Source organism: Bubalus bubalis, chromosome 14, assembly GCF_019923935.1.
Source record: "Bubalus bubalis isolate 160015118507 breed Murrah chromosome 14, NDDB_SH_1, whole genome shotgun sequence".
In the NCBI taxonomy this organism is placed as follows: Eukaryota; Metazoa; Chordata; class Mammalia; order Artiodactyla; family Bovidae; genus Bubalus; species Bubalus bubalis.
The window spans coordinates 65,182,285-65,199,716 of record NC_059170.1 but is presented as its reverse complement, the minus strand read 5'-3'; the positions used below and the strand labels follow the sequence as shown (position 1 = coordinate 65,199,716).

At 38.6% G+C, this 17,432-nt stretch overlaps 1 protein-coding gene across 32 annotated transcripts in view; it reads left to right on the top strand.

Moving 5' to 3' along the window:
- PARD3 (par-3 family cell polarity regulator) overlaps window positions 1-17,432 on the top strand; it is a 579,687-nt gene that overhangs the window by 214,056 nt on the left and 348,199 nt on the right. For all 32 annotated transcript variants that reach the window (XM_044928208.2, XM_044928201.2, XM_044928194.2 and 29 more), the window contains one exon: window positions 6,910-7,090. In XM_044928208.2, the coding sequence (XP_044784143.2) occupies window positions 6,910-7,090 (181 nt within the window). The remainder of the gene's footprint in view (window positions 1-6,909; window positions 7,091-17,432) is intronic.

The following is a 17,432-nucleotide window of genomic DNA, read 5'->3' as shown; positions in this document are numbered from 1 at the left end:
AGTTTTTCTTTTCTTTTATTTGTGTGCCACAGGTTATCAAGTGTGCTTTATGGGAAACAACTGTATGTGGAATTTTTTTTTTAAAGGAATGGATAAAGCAAAATCCAGGAACCTAAATACTTGATCTACTTCACCTTGTTTTTAAAAGTGCCGCCTTGAGTCAAAAGACAAAAAAAAAAAAAAAAAAAGTAAAGGTCTTGATACGTGTCGACCTAGGAGAAGGAAAAGTCATTTTTGGAATAGTGATAGTTTAGAATAGTATGTTACAGAACAGCCTCACTTTTGTTGTGAAATACATGTATCTCCAACTACTTGATTTTTATTGTTATTTTTTGGGAATGCTGCACTGTGCTACAGCTTCCACCTTTGTAATGCATTTTCTCTCTGTTGCATTTATTCTTTATAGGCACATCTGCCTATGAAACCTCCCTGCCATTGTTCAGAGAGGTGTTATTTTACATGATGTCATCATTACTTTGGGGTTCAAAAGCATCATCACCATAGTCTCCTGTTAGAAGAATATTGAAAAATGTGGCAAGCAAAGTTCCCCACCAGAAGCACAGTCGCTCTTTTTTGGTGATTGGTGATTTTGTTTTGATACTGTAGACCAAGAGATTCAGTGAAGTCTGGCTTACTCATATTTCTTAGGTGAAGAAAGGATCTTGAAGGCAACTTCAAGTTCCTTGTCATTTTTAGTATTTTTCCATATGAGTTGGACCTTCTCCAGGGCCAGAAATATGATGCCTTTCTAAAGAGTTATAGGTCTTTATTTCAAAGTCAAACAATTCAATACATTAATGTTGAACATGCTAAAGACATCCATGAAACCCATAATAATCAACTTTTTCTGGGTATATGCAGACTGTACATGAAGAAATCAACAGAGACAGATGGGTTACTTTAAGGCTAGGGCAGTAAAACAGCTTTGGAGGGTGTGTGGAGCCCAGGCCCAGAGTCTTGGTGACTTCACTTGGACAGCTACTTAAGTCCCCTGCCATTTCCTGTATGAAGATAGAATCCACAAGATCATTTGATTCTTAAAAAAAAAAAAAAAAATTCTTCTGGGACTTCCCTGGGACTCCAGTGATTAAGACTCTGTGCTTCCAGTGCAGGGGGCATGGATTTGATCCCTGGGTGGGGGAGCTAGGATCACACATGCCATCCTCAACTCCCAAATAAATAAAAGGCTTTTCTGATTAAAACTGAGTGACAATATCTTTAGCGCGGTTACCTCAAGTATGTTCAGAAACTTTCATGTAGTAGTATCAAAATAATGCGAATTTGGTAAGGTGGAGTATTACCTGTGGTTTATCCTGAATGAACAGAATTCTATTCCAAGACTTGCAGGTGCTCATACCCTGGAGATTCCCCGCAGGCCATGCTGTTGATTTTTTAGATGCTCCAGGGCAGCGAGGTGGGGAGTTAGATTTGAACTTCCAATTTCAGATTCATTGTATACTTCCAGCTAAACTCTAGTCATATGAATCTTTCTGAGTCTCAGTTTTCTTTTCCCTGAAACAAAATGTAAAAAGCTGCTCCATGTTTCTGTGAGGGGTTGAGGCAGGTTGCAGGGCATCTGCAGAAGAACTTCACTCTGTGGTCATTACGATGCTGAATTTTTCCAACAAGCCTTCTCCTTTCGTTTTCCTGTTGTTTTTCCCTCTTATTATTGGTGTCAAAGAACTTTGCCTCAGCCTCCAGTTACTCTTGGAACTGATCCTCAAAATCCCAGAAGTCTGTGTTCATCAACCACCATGATATCGCTTTAATTTTAGGTAACGGTGAGGGTGCGCTTGTGTTCTGGAAGCTGATGTGCCTTCTCTCTTATGTGTCCCAAGTCCAGGAGGAGAGGCCAGGGCTTCGAGTAGTTTCCTGTTGCTGCCACAGCCAATTCCCACAGACTAGTGGTTTGAAACACCACACATTTATTAATATCTGTCATCATTTTTGAATAGTATTTATTGGGCTGCATTGAGTCTTCGTTGTGGCATGTGGAATCTTCACTGTGGCGCTCAGACTCTCTGGTTGTGGCACACAGGCTCTCCAGCTGCATTGCACATTTTTAAACTTATAATTTTGTAGGGTAGGGGTCTGACATAGGGAAAATCCATTCTTTCCTGGAGGCCCGAGGGGAGAATTCATCCGCTTGCCTTCCGGAGACCCCCACCTGCCGTAAAGCCAGCAGTGTACCGTGTGCTAACCATTGTCACATTTCTTCTCTGGTCACAGCCGGGAAAGAGTCTCCATTTACCCAGACTTGTGTGATTAGATGGGGCCTACTGGACAGTCTCTCTGTTTGAAGGTCCTTAATCTGAATCACATCTTCAAGTCCCTTTCGCTGTGGAAGGGCAGTACCCACAGATTCTGAGGACGTGGGTGGGCAGTCATGAGCGTTATTCTGCCAACCTCACCACCATCCTCTTTTGAGATGAGGAGATGTAAGGCTTAGGGATGGCAGAGAGGCCAGTGGATTGGGCCAACACCCATCCAAAAAGTAAGGTTAGAGCTGGTTTTGATTGTAGTTCTCTCTGATTGTGGGTTCTATGTCCTTAGCCACTTTGCTCCATGCAGTTTTTTATTCATAAAAGAGGCCACCCTCGATCCTCAAGTGGTTTACATATGCATTTGCATGTGATGTTTATGACATGGGTTTTCTGCTGGAAGGTTCTGGTGTCTCAGGCAGCTGAAATGACTTGTTCCAAGGGAGGTGGAAATGTGTGGCCAAGTTCGGAGTTCTATTTATACGTGGGTCATCTTAGGTGTCCGGGGACAGAGAAGCCCGTTGGGCTACAGTCCACAGGGTCGCAGAGTCGGACGTGACTGAGCAACCGTCACTTTCACTTTCGTCATGGCTGTTATCCTAAATTCTCTCTTTTCTTGTGGATACTTTTTGGGTAGATGGATCACAAGAGTGATGAAATAATAACTGTCAAAATTAAAAGTGAACTTTCAAAAACAGTCTACTTCATGGGCAGCAGTGAAGATTCCATCTGTTAAAATATGGGTTTGAGTCACGTTTCACAAATTGAAGAGCAAGACGTTTCCTTTATTTTTTGAAGGGCACGATAGAGTTTTTTAATATGTGATGTTTCTTTGAAGGTCTTGTTTTCTTTTGCTGTGCTACTGTGTATTCTTGTAGAGTAGATTTTCTAAAATTATATATCCTTCCCAATTTAACACAAAATTACTTTATATCTGCACCTGGCACTTAAATTTCGGTTTAAAAGAGAGCTGTAGAATTGTATGTTTTTGGCATATTGCAAATCACCAACTGTGATTCTGCCACGGAAATTCAAACAGCATTTGTTCATGACACAGTCCAGATTTCATAATACTTGTGTTTTCTAAAAATGCTGGAGATAATTATTGAAACTAATATACGTGTGTAAGTTCTTCCATCATGTGTGGCATTTAAGGACTTGTTCTTTGTAATTTTCAATCTCCATTTTCCGTTTGCAGAAAGGACTTTATTCTTAGGAGAACACATCATTGTGAAAAGTTAATAACAAAACTTGAATTTCATTTGCTTCCAATTAAGCGCCAATATGTCAAAACTTAATATCTTCAAAATGCATATGAAGCCACACACCTTGTAAGAAGTCTGATGAAATTAAAATCAAGTACAGAAATTCAAAATCCTGATGAAGAGCTTGAAATGAATATTCTTAGCTTAGCAGGGTTACCAAGGAACCTTGACTTTTAGTTTTATTTCCCACACGGAAATTTTTAAATTGGATGTTATGAGAGGGATGAGCAATCTAGTGCAGAATCATCAAACTATGGCTCATGGGTTAAGTTTGGTTCATTATCTGCTTTGTAAATAAAGTTTTATTTAAACACAGTCACTGTCATTTATTTATGTTTTGTGAATGGCTATTTTCATGATAGAATGCAAAGTAGAATGTTGTGACAGAGACTATATGACTTGCACAGCTCCAAAAATATTTAGTCTCTGTACATTTTTAGAAAAATGTTTGCTGACCCTGATCTGTAGAATGTCTATTTTTAATCAGAGGAGATGCTTGTGAGATAAACAGGTTGATAATGTATACATATATATACCGTTTGTGAAAACTAGTGTATACATACAAATACTTTTCCATTTTTTACAATTGCTAAGGATTTCTTTTCCCACTGATGTTGCTTATTATAAGGTTGAGTGGCCCAACTCCTCATCCGACTTTAATTTCTTCTTACCACTTAGCCTTCCTTCAGATTGTTTAATCAGCTAATTATATAAGATGCCACAGCAGGATTCTGAGCTTCCTGTTTGTCTACATATCTGTATGACCTTATGATGGTTTTCTTTTTTGTCTTATGAATTGATGGATGTAAATAGAATTAATTAAAACTGTAATTATAAATACTTTTCATCTTCTGTGAATTCTTCTTTCAGTCTGTTAGCTAAAAGGAGTTGAAAAGACTTGGGTTGGAAGCTGAAGGCTTGGTTCTTTTGGGGTGTGGTCCTATCTCTTCTTTCCTTGGAAGGCTAAGCTGAGTTTTCTGGGCATGAGATTGGAGGGTGAACGACCAAGGTGTTCTGTGCCATAGAACTTTTGTCCTCGTTGAGATTTTGAAGAAGCACTGCCACTCTGTAGTTGTAAGAAGAAATAGAGTGAGTTTAAATAGAATTTATACAGTACTTGGTAATACCGTATTATGAAATTTTTCAATTTTCAGAAAAGTTACAAAAATAGTACAGAGTGTTTTCATGTACTCTTCACCTATCCCTAATGTTAACATCTGACATAACCATAGTATTGTTATCAAAGTTAGGAAATGAACAGTACTGTACATACCACTGTTAGCTAGTACATACCACTAATCTATAGCTGTCATCTGATTGCCTCTTTTCCACTAATGCTGTTTTCTAGTCCAGGATCCAGGCAAAGACCTCATACTGCATGCACTTTGTATTTCTCCCCAGTCTCCTCCAAGGTGCACGATTTGGTCAGCCCTTTACTTTCCTAGTCTTGATATTTTTTAAGAACAGGAGTTATTTTATGGAATGCTCCTTAGTTTGGATTTGTCTGATGTTTCCTCGTGATTAGATCAAAGTTATGTGTTTTGGGCAGGAGTACCGTGGAAGTAACGTCATATACTTCTTGGTGTATTTTTCACAGAGTACATGCTGTCATTACGTCTTATTACTTAGCGAAATGCTGTCTGCCAAGTTTCTGTCCTGCAAGATACTATTTTCTCTTTTTAATTAAAAAGCATCTTATGGGGAGATACTCTGAGATGTGCCCACCTCTGATCATATTCTTACAATTAATGTTAGCATCCACTGGTAGATCTTGCCTGCAACAGTTCTGACTGTGGATGATTTCTCTTTATTTTTTCCATGTTTACTAATTTGGATGCTCCAGTAAGGAAGAGCTGTCCATTCTCCATTTATTTCTTTGATGATTTGATTATATCATTATGGACTCAAGGAGGCTTAGTTTTCTCTTGGGTTATAATCTAATGCTATCATTATCTGTTTACAAGTGTTGCAATGGCGTTGGTGATTCAGAGCTCCTTCAGGTTGGCCCTGATTCCCTTAGATGTTCTCTCTAGCATCATAAGGTGTTTCAGGCTCCTCATGTATTTTTCTTACCCTGCCCCTGGAGTTAACTGTTTTTCTTCGGACTTCTGGTTCAATTACTGGAAAACAGTATTAGAAACCAAGATCTGGTCGTTCGTATCCATTGGTTCTTGAGTCAGTAACTTGACATTGAAGCAATGTCATTGCGTCAAGGATCTCTCAGTGGACAGAACGAGGACATACATGTGTGGTCTGCACAGCACACATGGACTCACATCCATCTGTGCCTGCCTCCCTACCTACTTATGAAAGCCTTGAGTTCATTTCGATGGCTCCAATTCAAATCTAATACTAAAGTTAATTTCTTTTTTTGTCACTTCTGTTTCTGAATTTTGTAAGAACTTTGGCTCTCATTATCCAAAATAATTTTCTTTTTCATTCATTCTTGAGGTGTGTGTGTAGTAGGAGGAGGAGAAGTAATAGTAGTAGTAGGAGTAGGAGTAGCATGAATTTCTAAACCATATGCTTGTGGGAAACAAGCTTACTAATTGAATACAATGTTTCTGTTCCTGTCCTTTTTCCTTTAGATGTACTTTTAACAGTGAAAGGAATTTTCCAGAGTTACTTAGTTCTTTTCTTCCCCACCCTTTTCTGTGTGGTTGTGTTTTTCATTTGTAAGAGGTTTGTTTGATTGTGTTCCATTTTAGATTATCCGGCCTCCAGACCCCCACCTTGCCTCTTGGTTGATTTCAATTATTTATTTGTTTTAAATATTTTAATTATTATGATGGCTCTAAGAGTCAGAGTTACAGAAAAATATGTTCAGGAAAGTGTCACCACGCCATTATCTTCATTACCTGCTCCCATTCTCTTTCTTTCAGCCTTGTTCCCTCTAACTCCCTGTAGGCTACCAGCCTCATTAGTTTCTTTTATCCTTCCTGTGTTTCTTATGCACCATGAGCAGATGCTTTATGACAGTTCATATCCCCTTTTCCCACATGAAGGGCCCCTTATTACCCTATGCTGTGTATACTACATGTCATATATATGTATGTGTATTTATATATAGGTATATGCACTTTCTTTTCCGCTTGATATACTATCTACGAAAAGATTTAAATCCACTCTATCCCCTGTAGCATTCTGTGATACAAAACCATTGTATTATTTTCCACCTGTAGAATTTTGGATATGAAATGTACAACTTAGAAATGTAAAAGTATCAAAACCCAGGGCAAGCCTATTTCTCTGAAGTTCCTCTTCCTAAAATGTAACATTCCTGGGTGTGTAAATCTCACTATTTACACCAAAGATGGTGTAAGTTTGGGGTTGTCCTTTTAAATGCCTTTGTATGTAACTGCAAATTCACCTGTCGTTTCTAGCTGGTAGCCGTGTTTGATGAGCAAGACCCACATCATGGAGGTGATGGCACCAGTGCCAGCTCCACGGGCACCCAGAGCCCAGAGATATTCGGCAGTGAGCTGGGCACCAGCAATGTCTCAGCCTTCCAGCCTTACCAAGCAACAAGTGAGATCGAGGTCACCCCTTCAGTCCTCCGTGCGAGTAAGTGCATATTTCATCTTCATTTACAGGGATGCCAACTTTTGTTATTCAGGCATGCTCCTGTGAATGGAATTCATTATCTGTTTAAAATTGATTAAGTTTAGAATTTGGGCAAATGTCTTTTGCAAGAGAGATAAGTAAGATTCTTTACATTTTTGGATTGAGCTTAGATTACTTTGGACTGGTAAACTTTTAATAGCTCACTAAAGATCAATAAGGATAATATAAAGTTATATTACTTGAATTTTTCTTCCTATGTATTTTGTCTGAATGCTAGAACAAATGGAAGTAATCAAAAGCCTTCCATTGAAACAAAGCAGAGCATGTTTGATTGACAGTCAACTTGGTTATAATCGTTTCTTGATCTTTACCTTGAGGGGGTCAGTGTTATCTTCAGGGATCTGGAAAAGCTGCTATGAGATACCATCTCAAAGAAAGAAAATATCGGACTTAGTGAGTTTATAGTAGAAATCCTAGGATGCAGAGTGCCCAAGTTCCAGGACACTAGCTTGAAGAATTCTATAGCCACTCCTGCCATTCCTTCACTTCTTTTACTCACAAATATGAAGAATGCCTGCTGAATATACTATTTAGTGTTTGTAATTGTATAATCTTATCATTGAGCAATTGGTAAGAGAAAGAAGGCCTATTTCAAGAAATTTATGTTAGAAATCACTTATCTTTTAGGCACATCTAATTTAGAAACATTTATGTTTTCAAGTAGAAAATTTAATCTTGTGTGATATTATTGGTAGCCTTCAGTGGATCTTCACATAGAGATATGGAATGATATATAAAAGTAATATATAGAATATAGTTAGATAGTTTTGAAAATATGCAGTTTTTTCTTGCAAAATGTATGTTTGTCCCCGCTTTCTGTATTGGTAGCAGTCTACAGCATCTTGGTAATTTGCTTCTAGATGTTTATAAACTATTTCTGCTTCCATTGCCCCTTGAAGATATATGCTACTGCTACTGCTAAGTCGCTTCAGTTGTGTCCGACTCTGTGCGACCCCATAGACGGCAGCCCACCAGGCTCCCCCATCCCTGGGATTCTCCAGGCAAGAACACTGGAGTGGGTTGCCATTTCCTTCTCCAAGATATATAGGCATATATATATACACATATATATATATATATTATATATATTAATATATTACTATATAATATTGCCATATTTCTATCTATGGAGAATAAGGAAAGAACATCAATTTAATAGTTAACACATCTGATGATCCAAAATGTGATATGATGGGTACCATGTATAGTATATGAAGTAATATGTAGGGTGTGCACAGGTCATTTTCTTTTATTATATACTGACTCATAAGTCCATGCTTCAGTGATTATCTGCTTGGAGCAAAGGTGTTTAAAAAATGGATTGCCTAGTTTCAATTTAAAGAAAATTTTAATTAAATAATAGTGAAAATATTCATAGGTGCCTGATGTTTGGAAAGCAGTGTCTTTATGTGAGTAATTACACCAATATATATAATGAAGTACAGAGTTTTTTGTTGTGTTATTGTAGTTTTTTTATTCATGTGTTTTATATAGCAGGATGCACCTTAAATTTAGATATGTGCTGGAAGAAAGGCCAGTCCTATCTTTAAGTTAGTAAGAATTTGAATGGCTTGCTGCCCATCCGTTTGTATATTTTGACTTCACTGGTTCAACAAAATTTCTATACCACCACCACCCACTTTTGGCTGGCTCTATGTGTTAAAATTTTAATGCTGTTTTCAACCCCAAACATCTCTTTTACCTTGTTTTTACTGAGAAAAGGAAGCTATATTTGAAGCGTATATGTTGTCTTGTAGCCACCAGTGGGAAACTACACAAATTTTAAGAACAAGAAGCTCTGACTTTTATTTGCTAAGGTTATTTAGATTTTATGTCCTTGGCAGGCATTGGGTAAATGCATGTTAAACATGTACTAAATATAAGATTTGGTGACTATGTAAAAGTTACTCAATACATATGAGTCATTTTCTATAGTATTAATACTATTCATTCAGAAATATAACAAGGGTCAGTCAGTGCTGGCCAGGCTTTGTGCTAGGTGATCAGAGTCTAGGGTTGAGTTAGTAAGTCTTTGTTATCAAGGAGTGTATGTTCAGTGATCTTCCTCATTTTCAGGTATGAAAGGAAAGAAACTAACAATATGTAGAGATCTGTTCAGTCATGCAATAATCAACTGGAGTTAGAGGCATAGTTAATACAGGATTTCAGATAAATAAGCCTCAATACTTACAAGAAATAAAGTGATGGTTTTTCTATGAATTAATTCACTCATCTCTTTTATTCTATAAAGAACTGATGGAAGCTAAGAAAACTTTACAAGTATCATTGTCTTGTGATGTGAGAAAAAAATGAAAATGTTTTCTTTTTCTCCCAAAGTTTACTTTTCCTCTTCTGATTAAAAAATATCAAGACATTTGGGCCTCCAGAAGTGCTGTGAGCCCTGGGCATTGGATCTCCTCTGCCACAGTGGAGAAATCCGGAGGTTTTCAGGCCAATAGAGCCATTTTAAGGAGTGGTAAATGAGGAAGGTAATGATTTGACAGCAGACACTTCAAACTGTTGTTCTGGCATCCCTTGGCAGGTTTCTGCATCCTCCAGTCATAGATAGGTATACTTTGATTTAATGATAACCAGATGCTGGTAACCTGTTCTTTTTTAAAAAAAAAAATAAACTTTTGATAAGTTTGAGAGTCTATTTGTACTTTACACTTTTAACATGCGCTTACTCTGCAGACACTTCTTTCTAGAACATGGTTTAGAGTATTCATGGTTCAGAAAAAGTAAGGCAAAACCACATCAAGTGCGATCAGTGGCCTCACTTGGCCTCAGTTCCTTCATCTCGGGATAACTGGCCTGGGACCATGAAGAGTAAATGAGATGCTTGAACTCTTGATAGTGTCTGACACATGATGAACACTAGAGTAATGGGAAATTGTAGAAAGGGGATGGTGATAATGACATCTCTTGAGTGCAGACCCAGTTCTGGATGTTTTAAAGGTTTAAGGAGTTACAGAGCCCAAGTAGAGCGGATGTGTCTTCCTGGATAGAACATATTGCCTTTCTTGGGTGGGGTAGGGTGTAGTACTCTCATATAGAGTGAAATTGGAACTGTGTTCTCCTGACCTCACAGTTCTGTGATACATACTTAGCTTCCTGTTTTTAATGTTCACAAATCCAGATTTAGAGAGACTTACTGTGCTCAGGGGCACAATTTCTGGAGCAGATCATTGAGACCAAGTCTTATTTTTCTCACTCTATGATGTTTTTTCCCTTAAAAAAATTTTTTTTTTTTCCTAAAAGCTGTTTATAGGGCCAGACATTCTGAGGGTAGTCTAGCTTTAGAATGCTGGCAGGATTCCTTTTCACCCCAGAATGCTGATTTAGTATTTCCTTTGGAAGAGCCAGACTAAAGATTCAAGATACCTTGGCAGTGGCATTTGCCCTAGTGATGGAAAAAGTCCTAGAAATAAAATTGCTGTAGAAGTTCTGAGAAAGAAAGTATGTGATTAGATTGTCTTTTAACATTTTTAACTGTTCTGAGCTATTTTAATTTTATAGTGAATTTTTACCATTTCTGGCAAAATGTTGCTTACATGGTGCTCTGTAACGAGTTGGTAAGATTTTACTAGCTCCCTGGCTTTTAGAACTTATAGAGACATCAACAATTGCTATACAAGCTCGTGTTATGACGTTAGCTCCCCTGCCTCTTTCTTGAGCTCTAAATTTTTTTCTTACTCAAGAATATACAGATTGGTGTTCTCTTGCTAGGAGATCTAAGATCTTTGGTTTAGAGATCTATCCTCTTAACTGGTATTAGAATACTATTTTCCAGATTTAATTTAAAAATATATTGAAAATAGAAATAATATTCCTATTGTATTTCCTTTTAACTTGTGAAGTGGAGCATGGCATACAAATGGCATTCTCAGTATTTCAAATAATTACCTTCTTACTGTGCAAGTTCTATTCAGCCTATAAAACTCATCCAGTTTTGTTGTAGATGCAATCTGATTATTACATGTTGACAAGGTCATATATCTATTAATTGGATTGGAGATGGGATACAAAATTGCTGTAATTATTGTAATTTTCTAGCTAATTGCAGGGTTGGTGGTGAATATTTTACTTCTGCAAAATGGAAAACAGTATTCCATCAGAAGTTGTTCTATGGGGTTTCAGACATTTTGTTTCATATCTTTGGTGCTTTTTGCCCACAAAGTACCTCTTTTGTATCTATTTTTTGTGTATCAGTCCGCCTTTGGATGTCAGAGTGCTCATTGGCAGGCATCAGTGGAAGCAGCAAAGGCAGAAAGCCTGGAGTACGCTCACTGCCTCTTTGTTCTGGTTGCCACGGTACCTCTATTGTTTATTTATAAATTCGAGCACTCTCCTTTCAGACTTAAAATCAAGGTTGAATGGGTCATATCCAATTGGAAGAGGGCTCCTCCGCTCTGCTCTGTTGTCACCTGTGCACTCAGAAATACTCCCCAAAATGAACATTCTTCACTCCATTCACATTGTTTATGTTCATTTTTGGCATGAATAATTAAATAAATTATTGGTCAGCCCATTTTGCATTGTAATATATGGCTTATTTTGCATATCATCTCTTTTCTGTGTGTTTTTTTGCTTCATTTAAACTAAGCCAGCTTCTAAGAGCTGGAAGCCGAATTGACATTTTAAAAATAATGGTGTGTACCCAAGGTGAGTGTGTTTGGAGAGTTCCTGGTGGGTGGGGGCCACGTTACCGAGGGGGTATTGGAAGCTCACTACCTAGGATGGTGCAGGCAGACTGATGTTTATTCCCTGCTGGAGTATAAACTGGAGGCGCAGGTGAAAATTGCCAGGCCTAATGAGCAATTTGGCAGATAAGACGGGCTGTCAGGCGACAGCAGTTCAGCAGCAGGCGTACTGTCTGCAGACCAAGATGCTTGTTCCAGAGACAGCATTTCAATACCATAAAGAAAGCTTTTTCGGTTGGTATCTGGTGTGGCAAATATGTTTATTTCATCCGTCGATTTTCCAGTGAAGTAACCAGACATCAACATATGGCGATTTTGGTTTCAAAATTATTTTTAAACTTGCCTTTTCATGCAGTTCATCCATTTAAAAAAGAAAAAAAGGCCAATATATGTTTCTCCCACACCAGAACACAAGAAATGTTAGGTTTTAAAATGCTGGTAAAATGTAAGCCATCCTTGCCTCCTTGGGCTGAAGCATTTTGTCTGTGGTCTTTAAGTTGGAGCTTAACACTTGACAAAGAAACAATGTAGTCTTTTCAGCAAATTGTATCATTTATATCTGCTTCTTTAACCCAAGAATCCTTTCCTTCCATGCAGCACATGCAAGTCTAGGCATATGGATGGCTTCTCCCCACAGAGGCTGTCAGTGTATTGTGAAAAGGATGCTGGGACAGGTTTCCATATCCGTGTAGTGGGGGGCAGTCCCGTGGGAAACCACCAGGTCCCTCTCCCCTGCTTTACCGTCAGGCCTCTGCGGCTCCGCGGGGTGAACTGACACGGGCTGTGCCGAGAGTGCAGCCACAGTGCACGTCTTCACGGCCAACACAAGTGGAGTTATTGCTGAAAATGCATGGATACTCACTGTACACCAAGGTCCCTGTGTGGCATTTCGAGATACCAGACTTGCAGTCAGAGCACTGATGCACTTCCTGTCTGACTCCAGTATTTCCCAATTATCTTTCAGCAGAATAACCACTTGTTTACTACATTGCTTAACTGCATTTCTGTGAAGTACTTAATTTAAAAAAAAACCCTCCACACATCACATGTGTACAATATTTTACTCTTAATAATGATGACTGTGGACCATGGGGAGGAGGAGTATGTTTTAGAAACTCTCTGCCTCGGGTGGTCAGATGGACTTTGGACTGTAGTTAGCAGGCGATCCTTGGTCAGTGAAAAGGTTTCCTGCAGGGTTCACAGCACCACCTGTGTGTGGTCTCCAAACCCTAAACCTTAGACAACTGGACACCTGTGCATGGAGCTCTCTGTGTCTGTCACACCAGCTGAAATCTAGGGAAGAACAGTTTTACAGGTTTCCCACCTCCCCCTAACCCCAAGCCCAAGATATCCCCATGGTCCAATCACCTCTGTATTCTTCACTTCTTTTCGTCCTTGGCTAGTATATTGTATTTGACCCTCAAGTCTTGCCTTGTACTCTTGTCTTTGTATGGGAATATACCTTATGTGCCCAGTGTTTATCAGGTACAGAAACAGTTACTGACACTTGAAAATTGGTAAAAGTGATATAGCTATGAATACGTTAAGAAAGTACAATTTAAATCGAAGCAAGAAAGCCCATTTTCACATCGCAATAAGAACTGCATTACAGAGAGAAAATAATTGTATGAAAATGTTTGAGCAGACACAATTGGATTGTAAACAAGCTTTCTTTTTCATTTTCATCCTCCATTCTAACCAGGTATCTAGATTCTTTTTTCTATTAGCGGATGTCACAGAGAGACCCATATGTGGATTATTTTGTCAGCATGAAAGCCTGGCAGATAACATCTTTTCTTCTCTTCGTGTTGCATTTGATATAGATCTCTTGTATAGCTCTTCTTGAAACTGTGTTTGCTTATTTATTCTTTCATTGCTTTTAATGTCAGAAACGGCCTTGTGTTCCTCATCCTGTTTGCTCTTGTCTGCAGCTAGAGACCGACTTCATCTCTCAGAATCCTTGTGTGAGTCCCAAATGGGGAGGGACCCAGAGGCAGGGTGATTTTTAAAGGCACCCTTGAGGTTGTCACCCCTTCTGCCTTTTCTTTGGAATGGAAAGCTAGTGATCTCTGTGGTGGCCATGTTTTGAAGAAAAACTAACATGTCTAAATCACTGTATGAATTAATTAAATTATTTTGCATTTACAAATTTATTTATATTGACATTTAAGTTAATTTAATTATTATTTACCACTTCATTGCCTACATTTCAGCAAATGATCCTTCTCCTTAACAAAGAGCCTGGGTGCTGTATTGTGTGGGCATAGTGGCATGAGTGCTTGTGGTCCCAGACACACATGAGAGAGGACAGCCCCTTCTCACAATGAGATCATATCTATCCAGCACTCTCTGTGGCTTAAAGTTGATGCTTCTGTTATGTAGTTCCCTCCTGTTGGCATTTGACAGGACTTAAATGAATCCAGAATTTTCATAACAGCAAAAGGGGGACTGTGCATCCATTTACCAAACCCTCCTGTTTCCCTCTCTTCATCTCAAAAATGATCCAGACCATGGACCTGGCTTATTCTCAGATGCTGTCACCCTGCTTCTTCCTCAGTGGAGTGCCTTTCCATTTGTGTTCTCTCTAAAATTTGTAGAAAGCTTTCTATCTCTACTTTTTTCTACATCACCCTATGTTTTCTACCTGTTCTGAAGATTAAGCAATCTCGATATGTTCTTTTTCAGCTCTTTCTTACAGAGTCAAGGGTAAATACAGCAATGACAGCTTGTTGCCTGGGCTGCAGTTCTGTTTTGACAGTATTATATAAGCGTTGTTTTCTTGTCTTTATAGTGGTACCATAGTAATAAGTGTTTGTATGGTTAAGGTTGGCCAAAATGTTCATTGGGTTTTTCCATACAATCTTTGGAAAAACTCTAATAAACTTTTTGGGCCCATCCAATACATACACACACATATATAGCTGATACTTTGTGAGTTTATATGAGGAAGGAGTATAGGAGTAGCATGTACCTTCAGGAAAATAATCATTTATAGAGATAATTCATGTGTTCAAAGATGGAAGATTGCAGCTGGATCCATCTAGGGCTAATCGTAATATGGAAAGAGCAGGAGCCAAAGGGCATTTCAGACTACTGCTAGATTAGTCAACCCATCATCACATTTGACTAAAATGTCAATTTGTGCCATAGCTGATCTACTGGTTAATTTGTTATTTAGATCAGCTTGAGAAGTATTTATTTCAAATACAGAATTTGTGTTAATGCATTGGAAAAGAATATTCTCTTGCTTGGCAGAGATGTTACAGCTGAAAGATTTATGATTTAGAACAACAAAAACCAGCTGGTGATCAGTTTGCATAAGTAGTGTAGGGTTATCTACTAATGCTGGATAATAACTGTTCTTTTGTAACCAGAGTCAGGAAGTCGGGAATGGGAGGCAGAAGCAAGGTCAGTGATGAGTCACTGGGACGTCCCTGGTGGTCCAGTGGTTAGGAGTCCATGCTTCCACTGCTGAAGGCACAGGTTCAATCCCTGGTTAAGGAACTAAGATCTGCATGGCTGTTAGGATGATTACATAAACTGATGGAACTTGTGAGTATTAGATGTAATTTTCATTCTTGAACCTCCATATCATCTCACCTCCATTCTTGAACCTCCATATCACCTCACCTCCTGAACCTCCAGTTCACATTCTTGAGCTCTCCTGCTACTGCTAAGTCACTTCAGTCGTGTCCGACTCTGTGCGACCCCATAGACGGCAGCCCACCAGGCTCCCCCGTCCCTGGGATTCTCCAGGCAAGAACACTGGAGTGGGTTGCCATTTCCCTCTCCAATGCATGAAAGTGAAAAGTGAAAGGGAAGTCGCTCAGTCGTGTCCGACCCTCAGCAACTCCATGGACTGCAGCCTTTCAGGCTCCTCCATCCATGGGATTTCCCAGGCAAGAGTACTGGAGTGGGGTGCCATTGCCTTCTCCGTGAGCTCTCCTAGGAGTTTCTAATAATTCTGCTTTGAACAGAGGTGTTGAAGTGACTGAAGACCAGTTCTAATAAGCCTTCATGGGCTCATTCATCTAAAGATTTTTTATTTTGTGTTACCGCATCTTCATTTGTTTGCTTGTAAAGAAGCGGATTGTTAGGCATTTACTAAATTTTTTTAAAAGAAAGAAATGTTTTCTAAAACACAGTGCTCTTTCCTGTTTCTGGGTTTCCTGATATGCTGCTTTATTTTGTAACTGCTTATGTACCTCTCTGGCAGTTCAGTTGCTTCATAATGAAATGTGATAAAAGACTCTTTATAACTTTGAACATAAAATTTCAACTGATCCAAGTTCAAATGTGTATTTGATCTCTTAATTTTATTTACAAGGGTGCTAACATTCCTTTAATAGGATTTTTTTTTTACACTGAAGAAATGTTTGATAACATTTGCAACTGAACACAATTTTATATATATTTCAATATTCCTACATTCTCAAAGACTGTAAATTTATATGAAAACTTTGCAAACAGTCACCAGGGGCTTCCCTGGTGGCTCAGTTGGTAAAGAATCTGCCTGCAATGCATGAGACTCGGGTTTGATTCCTGAGTGGGGAAGATCCTCCAGAGAAGGGAATGGCAACTCACTTCAGTATTCTTGCCTGGAGAATTCCATGGACAAGGGAGCCTGGCAGGCTACAGCCCAGGGGTTGCAGAGAGTCAGACATGACTGAGTGACTAACACTTTCAGTTTTCTGCATTTATATCCTCAATTGGATATGCTTGACGCAATCCTCTATTAGTGTAGAAAATTGAGACCCTTAATTAGAAAACATATCTACTGAAAACGCATCTAAAATGACCACTCTCTGTTTGGTGGTTACATCATCCATCTTCATTCGCTTCCTTTGTTATCAAGACATACTGAATCACTGCATTTGTGATACATCTTACTATAAGACTTAATTGTTTCAGAGGAGAAGTTTGGTTTAGCTATAGATGGTTTCGTAGTTGTGGTTATTGTACCTTACCAATTTTAAAGACAGAGTATATACTTAGGGGGAAAAACATTCTGAGCTACAAATAGAGTCACTGCTAGTGGCAGAGTTTCATTCTCTGGAACTTGGCTATTGTAGACCTTGATTCGTATTTACTTATTTACAGCAAATGATGCTTCACTATGACGGGGAACGCAAATGTTGGTGTGGAATCTACTTTCACATGCAAGAGTCAGTACTGTCAGGCCCGTGGAGTACTAAACATGTCTGGAGAAGCTGTGTGTGTATGTGTGATTTGCAGTGATTCTTTGTTTTTGTATTTTCACAAGTATTGCCCTTTTTGACTGACAGAAAACTGAATTTTAATATGGGCTTTTTAACTTCAAATGTCCATAGCAATATTAAAGAATATTACATAATGTGAAGATATTTGTCATAAAACTAATGGGACAGTTTTTTTTTTCTGTATGATGAATATGTTACATTTCTAAATAAATGAAATGTCTGTCTAGATTTTTTTCTTCATTTACTCTCATAAACTCTGCCCTTGAAATAAGTACACATCAGACTTTTGAGGAAGTTATTAATCAGATGAAGCTAATAAACAGTGAAGACTCTCTATCTACTTGTGACTGGTTTTTATAA